At 47.1% G+C, this 13948-nt stretch overlaps 1 protein-coding gene across 1 annotated transcript; it reads left to right on the forward strand.

Moving 5' to 3' along the window:
• Positions 1-9463: 9463 nt before the first annotated feature.
• Positions 9464-12946, forward strand: LOC124661931 (serine hydroxymethyltransferase 7-like). The gene is made up of 4 exons (XM_047199816.1): positions 9464-10547; positions 11583-11985; positions 12348-12449; positions 12559-12946. The coding sequence occupies exons 1-4, from the start codon at positions 9540-9542 to the stop codon at positions 12783-12785; spliced, it is 1740 nt and encodes a 579-aa protein (XP_047055772.1). The 5' UTR covers positions 9464-9539; the 3' UTR covers positions 12786-12946.
• Positions 12947-13948: the final 1002 nt, after the last annotated feature.

Below are 13948 nucleotides of genomic sequence, written 5' to 3' on the forward strand. Positions count from 1 at the left end.
CCTGATGATGAGGATATGATTACCTCCGATTTGAAGGCATATCTTGGTGAAAAAGATGAGACTACGTCGAGGACGACTTCAATTCAAGTAGGGGAGGATGATGAGGACATCTCTATGATAGATACAACCAATACTCCTACAACCACATCTCAGGTACATTCGTTACTAGGAATCCTTCCTGATATATATGAGAATATGATGCTGCCTAAATCAAATGTTTTTATATTATTTAGGAATGGATCTAGCATGGACGCCAAGCATTGGATTAGGAACGTGCATGGAGATGGCAGTAGACCTGTAAGGATTCAGGATGGCGTTGCAAGCGAGGATTTCAGAACATTGAAGCCACCATAGTGAAGCAACGTTGGTTGGATGAATTATACAAGTTACTCCATCATAAAATTCGTCCAATGAGTTATTTTTGGTGCTGCGTCACCTTATTTAATGGGCCAGGCCCATGTATTTTCGGATTAGGTATTTTAGGGGATTTTAAGAGGCCATATAAGTGGAGGAAGGCCCATTTAGGGGTGTTTTTGGCCAACCCTAGCTGGTTGGACGAAAATCCCTTGACTTCCCCATATATATCCCTCTGTAGCCGTCATTAGAACTTGGATTTTGATTAGATTAAAAGTTAGCCATTGCTGCAACTCTCGTGTACTTCTTTTGAGGCCAACGCCCAGAACAAGACCGACTATTCGGAATCCCACCTTTGTCAATAAAGCTTTCATCTTTCATCCGCAATATTCTGATTGCATCATTAGTTCTTACTTGTTCTTGATTTCAGGTAGGAATTAAGACCCTCGCTGGTCAGGCTGATCGTGCATCCGCAAGATCAGTAACTCCTGGAGATTGTCCTAGCGATTGCATTGGCGCACGAGCTTTGCACGTGTAGTCGGATCGTCAAGCACGAACTCCACCAACAAATCGATCTATCCATGTCTCATCGAAAGATCGGCCACCTTTTCCCTATCAACATGTCTTTTATTTGAATAGTTTAGTTCAATAATTTCTACGATTCTGCAATAATATTGAACATCTCCTAGGGCTGGATTTTTGTCTTTGGCACTAGAGTAGCTAGAAGTCTTTGCACACAGTGATACACCATCACATTGCATGGACTTGCGTGCCACCTGCGTGAATCCATGAGCAACCTATCGTTGCCATCAGACACCGACATCGAGGGAAGCCGTCGGGATGGCGGCATTGGTGGGATAGAGCTACCACGCCGAGCAACTCTAGCTTTCCGCCGACGGAGGGCGAGGAGGAGGGGGAGGCCGTTGCCCACGGCGGCCAGGATGAGGAGGGGGACGCTGTTGGCCACGACGGCCAGGACGAGGAGGAGGAAAATGAAGAGGATTCAGATGCAAGGTGACACGGCTGGAGGCGAAGGAGGCGGCCGAGGAGGCGGCGGCGGCAAGGAAGGAGGCAAGGGCCCGGGCGAGGATGCGGGCGCAGGCGGAGGCTCATCATCCGTTCACCGACGACGAGGAACTGAGGAAGACCCCAATGACCACTCGTCGGACGCATCGACCGCCAGTACCTCTTCGGATGAGGTGACGAGCAGGAAGCGCGTCCGTGAGAATGACGAGGCGGGGCCTTCAAACAAGAAGTACCGTTTACAAATCTGTATGTTTTCGCAGTTTGTATGTTTAATTTGTTCGAACTTGTTGCACAAATTTCAAAATATCGATTCTACTTAATTAGAAATGTAAGGACAACGATTTATATTTCACGTGGCATGATCAAACACTCGTTGGAGATACTTCGCATAGGCACCCGTGGAAGCAATTTCGGAAGGGGTTCATGCAAACTTTAACCAAAGAAGTATCTCCAAAATATCAATTCTAGTACTTAGAAATGGGTCGGGCCGCTAGGGTTGCCCCGACGCAAACGGACAATTTACGCCTAGCAACCATTTCATCGTTCGTGGGCTGACGGAAACAGATGAGCGCGAATAATTTAGACGTCCGAAATACATCACCCTGTTGAAAATGCCCTCAAAGTAGCGTATGGATCCGGGGAATGGAAGATCTGGAGTACTCATCCGTGTTGTGAATGTGCAGCAGCTGCTCCTCTAAGTGGTACTGATGTTACTCCATGCGGCAGTTCTGTTCCGAATATTCTTTGGTGTGAAACCTACTCCGTACAAGATATACCTGACTGTTTTTCTCTTGTGACGCCCTGACCCTGTTTTTTTTTTTTTTTTTGCTGGAAGACCCTGTTAACTGTTTATGGTATACTGGTTCAGATACACTGAACCTGGTCACATGTTGTTTGGCGAAGACGGGGCAGGGGAAAGCTCAATGTATCTAACGTGACGTGTGCGGTCGAAGCTAGAATTGTTTTGCTGTGCTTTTTTATGTTATGCTTTAACTGGCATGTCTCTTTCCACGTTCCTCGGGCAAGTACATTTCCATGGCTAATTAGGTGGCAGGGGAAAGCTCAATGTATCTAACGTGACGTGTGCGGTCGAACGTAGAGTACTACACTTCTGTCTAATTTTTTATCTCAACTTTATCAAAGTATGCATGTATCTAGCTAGGGTAGATACATGCATACTTTGGCAAAGTCTAGACATCCTTTTCTGGATGGAGGAAGTACTAGTGTAGTATTTTTTTTTTTTTTTTGAGATCAAGCGGCTGCGACTTTATTCAAGTGGTGGCATCATCACATGCCAAAAGGTTCACAAGATACCCCGGAGGTACCGCTACCCACGAGTTAGAACTCTTATTCTCACAGCCATCTTTCGCTAACTTATGTGCGACGCCATTACAAGCCCGACGCACATGCACTACCGAATAATCAGCAAATCCTCGAAGGAGAAGCTTGATTTCCTCAACCAGAGGCCCCTGGATCGACCTGTCCACCTCGTACGACCGCAGCTTTGCCACCGCCCCCAAGCTGTCCGTTTCCAACTCCAGTTTGGCGACCCCCATCGCACGGGCTAGGATCACACCTTGGCGACACGCTAGAAGCTCGGCGTTCTCAGCATCGCACACGAGAGGGAAAAAATGGCAAGCTCCGGCAATGAAACTCCCATGATGATCCCGCAGGACCACACCGCCACCTCCATAAGCTCCACCTAACGGCATTGCTCCATCAGAGTTCACCTTGTGCCAACCGGATGCAGGACGCGCCCACTCGTGTGGCTGAACCGGATTTGTTGCTGCCTTGGTCTGTGCCATCGCTGCCCATTCTTCAGCCAAAAACAAAGCCCTCCTCACAGTACTATCCGGGCTCTCAATGCCCTCCGAGTGCCTAGCTTCGTTCCTCGCAAACCAGATCTGAGACAGCAGAGTCATCGCCATGGACAGCTCTTTTTGGCCCAATCTCCCGAACCAGCTTAGCAGCCAATTCTTCAGGTCATGATAACGCTGGATATTGTCAGGTGGCGCAACCAAGGCCAGCTTTGTTCGCTGTCTCAGCAGCTCCCAAGCATGGTGTGCATGCGGACACTCCCAGAACCTGTGCTTCAGGGTTTCCTCGCGATTGCACACCACACAGACGACACCATTCTTGATTCTGCGCCGCCTCAGCTCACCACCCACTGCAAGCCCATTTTTAACTAGTCTCCAGCAATGTACCTTAGTTTTGTTAGGGACTGCCGCCGACCAAATAGCCAGCCAGCCCTTATGTTCGTCACTAGACATCGATGATCCAGGATTTCCCAAAAGGTTCCTCTTGATCTGCATTCCGAGGTGGTACGCCGATCGGACACTGAATACCCCGTTCTTGGTGTAGTTCCATGCTAGATAGTCAACTGTTCCGGCATTACCTACGGGTATCTTCAGTATGTCCTCAACATCCGCCTCAAAGAAAGTATCACAGAGCTTCGCTTCATCCCATCCTGCACCGTTTTCCATCAGTAGCTCACTGACCAATTCCACCTCCTTGTTCGGATGATGCCCAAGTGGCCGCTTCACACTTTCCCTGGGAATCCAATTATCAGACCACACCCGCACCCTCTGGCCATCCCCAATGCGCCATATGAGCCCCTCCTTGAGAAGCTCCCGCCCGTGCAAGATACTCCTCCATGTGTACGACGCTCGTTTGGGACATTTGGGAAACCACCAGTCTTAAAATATCTTGCTTGGAGGACCCTAGAGCAGAGTGAATCAGGATTAATGACCATCCTCCATGCCTGCTTCGCAAGTAGAGCCTGATTAAACACTTCATAGTTTCGGAACCCCATCCCTCCATCCCTCTTAGCTTCGCACATGCGATCCCAACTAACCCAATGGACCTTGCGCTGGCCGTCCGCAGCACCCCACCAAAATCTTGATGCAATAGACTTCAGAGAGTTACATTGGCCCTTATTCAGCTGGAAGCAGCCCATGGCATAGGTGGAAACCGACTGCAGCACCGACTTGACCAGGACCTCCTTGCCCGCCTTTGACAGCCCTTGTCCTTTCCAACCGGAGACCTTTCCCCTTGATCTATCTGTCAAGCTTTTGAAAGCACCACCTTTTGACCGCCCAACAACAGTCGGTAAGCCAAGATACTTCTCCGAGAGTGCTTCACAATTGATACCAATGATGGCCTTGAGCTCCTGCCTCGCCTCCTCATCACATCCCATACCAAAGAATATGGATGATTTCATATAATTAACCTTCTGACCGGAGCTCGCCTCATATTTACTCAACACCGACCGCAGGCCTTCCATACTGCTCAAGGATGCTTCCATGAAGACAATGCTATCATCGACGAATAAAAGATGCGTGACCGTCGGCCCATCCTTGCCAAAACTAACTCCCGCTAGCTGCGCATCAGCCTGTGCTTGGCGTAACAAGGCGGAGAAACCCTCTACACAGAAAAGGAACAGGTACGGTGATAGAGGGTCGCCTTGCCTCAGTCCTCTCGAAGGAGAGAAAGAGTCCGAGATCACGCCATTCAGCTTCACTGTGAATCTCACGGACATAACACACCTCATGATCATATCCACCCACCTCACAGAGAAGCCCATACGCAACATCATATCTCTCAAAAAACTCCACTCGACCCTGTCATACGCTTTCATCATGTCGAGCTTGACCGCACACAGCGCCTTTTTCCTCTTTCTTGTTCGAATTGCATGCACACACTCATAGGCTATGAAAACATTATCCGTGATGAGTCTACCCGGCACAAAGGCGCTTTGCTCCTCAGAGATGAGAATGGGGAGGATTTGTTTCAGCCTATTAGCCGCCACCTTCGCAGCAATTTTATACAGGACATTGCAGAGACTAATGGGTCTGAACTGAGAAAGCAACTCCGGTGAGTTAACTTTAGGAATAAGCACCAGTACCGTATCATTGAAATCAGCCGGGACCTCACCCCCAGCCAGGAACTCCCTAACTGCTGCGCATACGTGGTCTTTTAGCAACGACCAGTGTCGTTGATAAAACAAGGCAGGAAGTCCATCCGGCCCCGGCGCTTTGGTAGCCCCCATTTGAAAAAGCGCCACTTCAATCTCCTTGTCGGAAAACGCTGCTGTCAGCGCTTGATTCATGTCGTCAGTAACCGAGTTAGGAACTAAATTCAGAATCTCATCAGAATCAGTCGAGCCCTCCGAGGTATAAAGGTCCTGGTAGAAGGCCAGTGCCATTCCACTCATTCCCTCGTTGGTTTTGCACATTGTTCCGTCTGGCCGGCGCAAGCCAAGGACAGTATTTCTACGCCTCCGGTGAGACGCCCTGTTCTGAAAAAATCTCGTGTTACGGTCGCCTGCCTTGAGCCAATCTTGTCTCGATCGTTGTCTGAACATAACCTCCTCCTTCTCATATACAGCATGTAGTTGCTGCTCAATCTGCCGGACCTCCTGTGTCGGACCCGCACCTAGAGCCTGGACCCGTGCATCCTCCAATTTCGATTTGAGCTTTTTGATTTCAGCTCGCACCGAACCGAAGGATTCAAAACTCCACCGCTTCATCTCCTTAGACACGTCCCGCAGGCGCCTCCACAGTCCCTGGATCCCGCCCACTCCTTGCTCCGTATTTTCCCAGGCCTCTTTCACCATCACCTCGTACCCCTCATGCTTTAGCCACATCTCTTCAAATTGGAAACCCCGTGCTCCCCCAGAAATCCGCCTCGGGGGCTCCTCATGCACCTTGATAATCAGAGCCAGGTGGTCTGAGGTCTCCGTTATCACATGCTCTACACTGGTCAGCGGATAGATGTCGAGAAACGACGCTGTCGCCGTGCCCCTGTCCAATCTCACCTGAATATTATCCGCACCTTCTCGCCTATTATCCCATGTGTAATCATATCCAGAATACCCAAGGTCTGTCAAGCCGCAGTCGGCTAGACACTCACGAAACGCCTCCATCTGCATCTCTCCACGCTGATTACCACCGAGCTGTTCCGACGCCTTTAAGATTTCATTAAAGTCCCCCACACATAGCCATGGCAGATCATCCTGCCTCTTCAGATATCGCATTGCTTCCCACGTCCTACCCCTAAGCTCAGTTCTTGGCTCACCATAGACTCCAGTGAATCTCCAAATTTTGCTTCCAATGGTAATCTTGGCGTCTATATAATATGTACACCATGGGCGCACAGACACCTCCACTCCATCCCGCCACCATAACGCCAAACCACCACTCCTGCCCACACAATCAACAGCCACTCCATTTGAGTAGCCGAGGCTCCATTTTAGCTTATTCATATCCTGCGCTCTCTTCTTAGTCTCGCAAAGAAACACCACCTCCGGATTGTAAGACACCGCACAGGTCCCTCGGTTCGCCTACCGCCGCGTCCAACCCCAAACCACGGCGAGTTAAGGCTTAAGCAATTCATTGCTGCCGGCGGCCTCGCTCCGCGGGGTCCGCCGATGGATCACCAATTCTGTCAAACACCGAAGATGTACGCTGTCTTTTACCGGCCGATTCAGAGTTGCCTTCCCCCACAACCTGTACAGTGACCGGCATCCAAACCTGCTTGGTTCCTCGTTTCCTAGATCGAGTACCCAGTGGTACCTTCTCCTGTGCCTGAACCGGTGGGACAGCAGCATTCCTTGGTCGCCTTACAAACGTACCGTTTTTCTTTGCCCCAACCTCCATAGGGTCAACACCTCCTGTCCTTTCAGCCTCCTTAGCCCAGCGGCTTTGCAAAGGACTAGTTGCAAAATCACCTCTACCGTCGTTCTCACCAGTGCGAGACGAGCTAGAATGGGTGTAGTCATTGAACAGCCTCCGACGTGGGGGCAAGTCCCTCACAGACGGTTCCCGCCACGCCCCATAATCAGATCCCGACGACCGGCTGTAGTAGCTGCTAGATGACATAGCTGGACGCGCCATGGCAGGAGGTTTTTGACTTCTCCTCGGCGACGCCCTAAGCCATTCACCCCATTGCTTCACTTCTTCCTTCTCCACTGGGCATCCATCCTCACCATGAACCAAACGACCACAATCAAAACAGAAATGCGGGACTTTCTCATATTTCAGATCAAACCATCTTCCCTCAACATCATCATCAGATTCCTTCACACTTACTCCCTTGGTCACATTAAAGTTGTGTGAGTTTTATCTAAATTCAGATGTATGTATACACTAAATTAGATTAATCCAAATTTTAAGAAATCCTAGATAATGTTGAGACCGGGGGAGTACTGCATCTATAATGCATGATATTATATACTCCCACCGTCCAAATAATTTCGGAAATTTATCTAAATTCAGATGTATCTATACACTAATTAAAGAGTGTCTTATATCAAAATTTAGACAAACTTGCGACATCATTTTATGAACAGAGGTAATAGTAGTATCATATTTTTTATATTTATTAATTTGTAGAATCTCACTTCAAAGTTGCTTAGAAGATCAGTTTAACATTTATTTTTAGTTCTACGTGTTATTATACGGTATATACTGATGATAACTATGACTCTCTTATCATAAATTATAGTAACACATCAGCTTTTTGCATGTATAGAATGCATGATACAACCTATAATACACCCATTGTGTGTGTAGTTCTACAAAAGCGGCACTTTTGCTAAGCTTATACGATGTCGAATAGGTCCACCTAAACAACAACCCTTGGATAAATTTTACAAAGCTTTGCAGGAGGTTAATGGTGAATACAATAAAACGTTGTTTGGCTCGTAGTTTTAAACGACCATACTCCCTCCATTCTAATGAATAAATTTTCTTTGTTTTTCATGCTTTTTCTTTGACAAAAATTGCTCGAAACATATAAAGATTGTTGGTACAAAATTGACATCGTTGGAAAGTGTTTTTCAAAACGAATCCAATGATACTAATTAGAGCAAGTACAATATACTCAATATTTGGTTCCTTAAATTTTTTCAATCAAAGTTGCTCTTCAAATGCGTATGCGTCTTATTCATCGAAACGGGGGTAGTATGACACAAAGATGAGCCCTAACGCGATTAAAAAGAAAAAGGTAACATGCCATCTTATATTGAGCCGAAATACTTGAGCACCTCCGAAGTACTCCTCTATTCGAAAATAAGTTAGGGCTCCTTTGATTCATGGGATGGGAAAATCATAGGAATAAAAAAACATATGATCTATAGATGTCATGTCTACTTAAATTCTATGAAAACATAAAGTATGTTTGATTGTAGCAAAAGAAATTTTCCATTAGGTATGATCTAATGTTTTTTCTACTCCAAAATTTCCATAGGGTTACTTCCTATATAATATGTTCCTATAAATCGAACAACCTATGTTAATTTTTTTCATAGGATCTAAATTCCACACAAATTCTATACAAATCCTATGAATCAAATAAGCACTTAAACCCAGCATATCAAATAGATGAGCAAGGTCTTCTTGCCGGGCCACTCTCGTGTTCGGCAAGGAAGATCGAGTGAAATCTCCGCGGAGTCCGGCTACACGCAACAGTCCACAGCAAACGCCTCGATGCTGAACTTGTGCCGAAAACACAAGCAGGTTCATGCCCACCGACCCCAGAACCCAAAAGCACATGGATATGCAGGTCTTCAACACAACACTTACAACCCTGTGCCGTGCGTACCGAACAATAGATTTGCACCAGGTCAATGCGCTCACAGCTGAGGTCATCTTCGCACTTTTCAAAAGAAAAATATCATCGCTCGTCATCAATAAAAAAACAAAAAGGATTACACAAATCGATTACGCCAGCTGGACCGTTGGCTCATCGGACGACCAAAAGCAGAGGCTACAGCACATCTCCTCGCTCTGCGTCCGGTTTGCCGTCCAGGTTCGTCCCCCCGGCCGCGTTCCATTCCCCCGGACAGACCACCAACCCGTTCCTTCACTTGCCTGGCTCCCGTCGATACAACCAATCAAATCCCTTTCTTCCCTCACCATCTCAGATTCCAACGCGTCGTCCTCGTCCTCGCACAATTGCCAAACACCAATTCCCCTTCCTCCCTCTCCACACGCCCATGCTTCTCTCCGCCGCCGCTCCCGCCGTCGCCGTCGCCGCCCCTCCCCTCCGCCGCTGTTGTTGTAGCCTCTGTTGTCCTTGTTGTCGTCCGTGCTGCTGCTGAGCTGCTCGATTAGCTAGCTAGGGTTGCGGATTTGCGTCAGGCGATCGAAGGGAATTCCATGGATCTCTCGCGGCCCGAATCGTCGGACCTCTCGCTCGGCCTCCACCCGCACGTCAACGCGCACGCGCGCGCCCACGCGCGCGCGGCCCCGCTGCGCCTCTTCGACGACTCGGAGGACGCCAAGACGGAGGGCAGCGTCGGGGGCGGCGGCGGCACCGGGGACGCCCCCGACGACGACGACGACCAGCACTTCTCCCTCCTCGGCCACTCGCTCTGCGTCAAGCGCCCGCGCCAAGGAATCCACTGGTCCGCCGCCGAGGTCTCCTCCTCATCCTCCTCCTCGCGCCCCGCCAAACGCCAAGCCACCGCCGCGGATCTGGACTCCCGCCGCGCCGCGGTGCGCGCGTGGGGGAACCAGCCGCTGGCCGACGCGGACACGGACGTGCACGCGCTGATGCAACTCGAGAAGGCGCGCCAGGTGCGGGGCATCGAGCTGATCGCCTCCGAGAACTTCGTGTGCCGGGCGGTGCTCGACGCGCTCGGCAGCCACCTCACCAACAAGTACTCGGAGGGCCACCCGGGCGCGCGCTACTACGGCGGGAACCAGCACATCGACGCCATCGAGCGCCTCTGCCACGCGCGGGCGCTCGCCGCATTCGGCCTCGACGCCGCCGCCTGGGGCGTCAACGTGCAGCCCTACTCCTGCACCTCCGCCAACCTCGCCGTCTACACGGGGCTGCTCCTCCCCGGCGACCGGATCATGGGCCTCGAGCCGCCCTCCGGGGGACATGTCAGCCACGGCTACTTGACGCCTAGTGGGAAGAAGGTCTCTGGCGCATCGATATTCTTCGAGAGCTTGTCGTACAAGGTCAATCCGCAGAATGGGTACATCGATTATGATAAGCTAGAGGAGAGGGCCATGGATTTCCACCCCAAGATCCTTATCTGTGGTGGGAGCTCCTACCCACGCGAGTGGGACTTCGCACGGATGAGGCTCATAGCTGATAAGTGCGGTGCGGTGCTCATGTGCGACATGGCGCATATTAGTGGACTTGTTGCAGCCAAGGTATATGAAGGAACTTTTGTTTATTTATCTTATTATTATGGTTAATTATTCGATTGCATCTTTATTGTTGTGCTTAAAATATACATGGGATATGTCTCACAATAACCATAGGTGGCAAAATTAGTTGCAAACTTGTGATTGCTTCAACTGCAAGCTTAACTCAAGATGCTTGCCTGTACATAGATATGCTGTGATAGCTTATCCATTACCACAAAAGTAAAGAATATTACGTTTATCGGTTTCTGATATTCAGAGATTATGCTGCAGACTAGTTCAGATGATTAGGCACAATATTAGTACTCCCTCCATCCTAAAAGGGATGTCTCACATTTATCTGATTCAGATGATGAGGCACATTATTAGGAGCTTATGTAGTTTTTTCATTATGCATGGTGATTTATGCTTGACATATTGTATTAATCTTTGCATCTTATGGAGAAAAATTGTGTCGTAGTTTGTCTCATATAATTATGATATTGCTGTAAATTAGTCTAATACTGTGAGCAGTAGTGCAGTAAAAAATCGCATGTCCCCATACAATATATATTTTTACAGTAAAAACTTAAAAGGAGCAATGCAACACATTGCATTATATCCTTATTTGCTGATATCTGATCAATTTATAAATGTATTTTGAAAATACGACTGGTGAATTCTTCTGATGGAGCATTTAGGACATGATATTATCATTAGATTAGATCACGCCAACCATCAGCCTGTTGAGGCCAATCAAAGCATTTCTTTACCCTAAGATGTAGTCTGAGAGAACTATGTTCTCAAGTGATAAATGTTATTGGTTAACCAGCTACTTTTTGGTGTTTTTGGTGATGGAGTAAGCAATCGAAATATTAGTTCATGCTCTAGACTTGAAGAACCTTACTTATCTATGAACACACTGTACCTCTTGATAAATCTTCTAAATTGCTTGTACTGCTTAATCTGAGTATTAGTTGCCGTTTTTTGAACTTTGACATACTTGGCTAGCTGAGCATTATTACTGTCTCCTGAACAACTGTTTCTTATTTTCTTTATCAGGAATGTCGCAGTCCATTCGACTACTGTGATGTTGTTACTTCAACTACTCACAAGAACCTAAGGGGTCCTAGAGGTGGAATAATATTTTTTAGGAGAGGGAAAAATTTGCGGAAGCGAGCTGGATCATTTGCTCAAGGGAATGAAAGTGATTATGACTTTGAGGATAAGATAAACTTTGCTGTCTTCCCTTCACTGCAAGGAGGGCCCCATAATAATCATATTGCTGCTTTGGCGATTACACTGAAGCAAATTGCTACACCTGATTATAAAGCATACATTCAACAAGTAAAGAAAAATGCTCAAGCTTTGGCATCCGCCTTGCTCAGAAGAAAATGCAGATTGGTTACTGGTGGCACTGATAACCACTTGGTACTCTGGGACCTCAGAACTTTTGGCTTGACCGGTATAGCTCTATCTTTTACTTTGCATCAAAACCTGTTCTCTAAATCGGTTAATGCAATGTATCTAGTATTCCCTGCAATGTATCTGTTATTCCCTTATTGTCTTTTAAGAATATATGCAATTTATGTTCCATCTAATGATTTCTACATGGACAAGAAAAAGGGAAAATAAAATGTTTCTTTACATACATGGTAATGTTGTTTGAAAATCAGCAAATGTTCAAATAATAATGTCACGTGGGCACCATGTTTATTTTTTCAAAGTAATGCACGGTTTTTGTTTAGACATTCAGTAATCTTAAACGTGTTGTGTGAAGTAGTGATGCATTTGGCTTACAAGCAGTTTTGCTTCAATTTTTGACAGGCAAGAACTTTGAGAAGGTCTGTGAGATGTGCCACATCTCTATAAATAAGACTCCAATATATGGGGACAATGGCTCAATATCTCCCGGTGGTGTGCGGATTGGTTAGTTCTTATAAGATGACATCCATTTACTTTTTATCCATTTGTTTGTTGTGTGTGAACAAATATAAGTATTTGCTGTTGCTTATGGTCATGTTGTTCCATGCTGCAGGAACACCTGCCATGACTACTAGAGGTTGCCTAGAGGATGACTTCGAGGTGATTGCAGACTTCCTCATCAGGGCGACACAGATAGCTGGCAGTGTTTTGAAAGAACACGGTAAAGTTCAGAAGGAATTTCTGAGAGGCCTGGAGAACAATAAGGACATCATAGAACTTGGTAATCAGGTCGAGGCTTTTGCGTCCCAGTTTGCGATGCCAGGAGGTTTTGATGTATGACTGTACATATATATTACTACATCTTTGTTGGTATTGTCCAGATTCATCAGCAAAATAGCAACTATTTTGTCATCAGACCTTTTACGCAAAACTGTAAGTTGCTCTCAACAGCAGCGCTGTAGGAAAGATTTTTTGTAGTTAAAACTGGTCTTGATTCTTGACACAAGCAATTGTGTACAGGCTTGCTGCATCAAGTCGTTAGTTGAGATTTATGTATGTAGTGAATCTTCGCATAACAAATTCCGGCTTCAAGTCCTTGGTTGAAATTCTAGCTGTCTAGGCTCCAGAGCCCAGACTGAATGAGCCTAAGATATTTTAGCTCGGCTGGCTTCTGTATGGATTGCAGTATACTTTGCATATTGAACACTTTTGAGTTGCAGTTGCTCTATATCTGTAGCTTTGTTGTTTATCTGCTGTTAATAAGGCTTAAAGCTTATGCAATGAGTTGTCGGATTCATTAAATCTGTACTGATATATATGCACAGCAGTGTATAGTAGTAATGCGCCAGAACATACTCATAGAATCATATTGTCGGAGTATTCTCTTCAGTTGCAATGACATCGTCAGCATTTTCCCAATTGATAGTAACATGACCTTTATTATGTTCTTTGATGTCTTCATTGCCTGCCTTTGGACAACAGTATCCGCACCAGTAGTGGACCCGTAGTAGCATTTACTCTGTATTTGCAAATCTCTAGTTTTAGCATTCTACTCGTACAGTACTTTTCATAGTTGCAATGTTGCATAGCATTTGGGGAGCAAGTTTTACTTCCCATAAAGGCATCTCCAGCTCGACGCATTTCGGACGTCGAAACGGACGCGTCGTGTCCGTTTGCGTTGGTCGAAATCGTCTGGGTGTCCGTTTGCGTCGGGGGAGGCTCCAGCGGCGCGACGCATTTTTTTTCTTTCCATTCATGCAGCCATAATTTACATCTACACTACTTAAAAAGGAGGAACATGTTCCTTATTCTGCCCACTCTTCCAATACGTCAAGATTTTTGGTCGTCCGTGTCGTACTCCCGTCGCGCACTTGGGCCATCCCACCCCGAGCGGAGAAACGTATGGGCCGCCAGACCCGAAAACACTCGCCCCAGATGCCATGGCCCAAAAACACTCGCCCCAGATGCCATGTCCTCTTTTTTTCCCCTATTCAACCCACGCC

This window comes from Lolium rigidum, chromosome 6, assembly GCF_022539505.1.
Source record: "Lolium rigidum isolate FL_2022 chromosome 6, APGP_CSIRO_Lrig_0.1, whole genome shotgun sequence".
Taxonomy (NCBI): Eukaryota; Viridiplantae; Streptophyta; class Magnoliopsida; order Poales; family Poaceae; genus Lolium; species Lolium rigidum.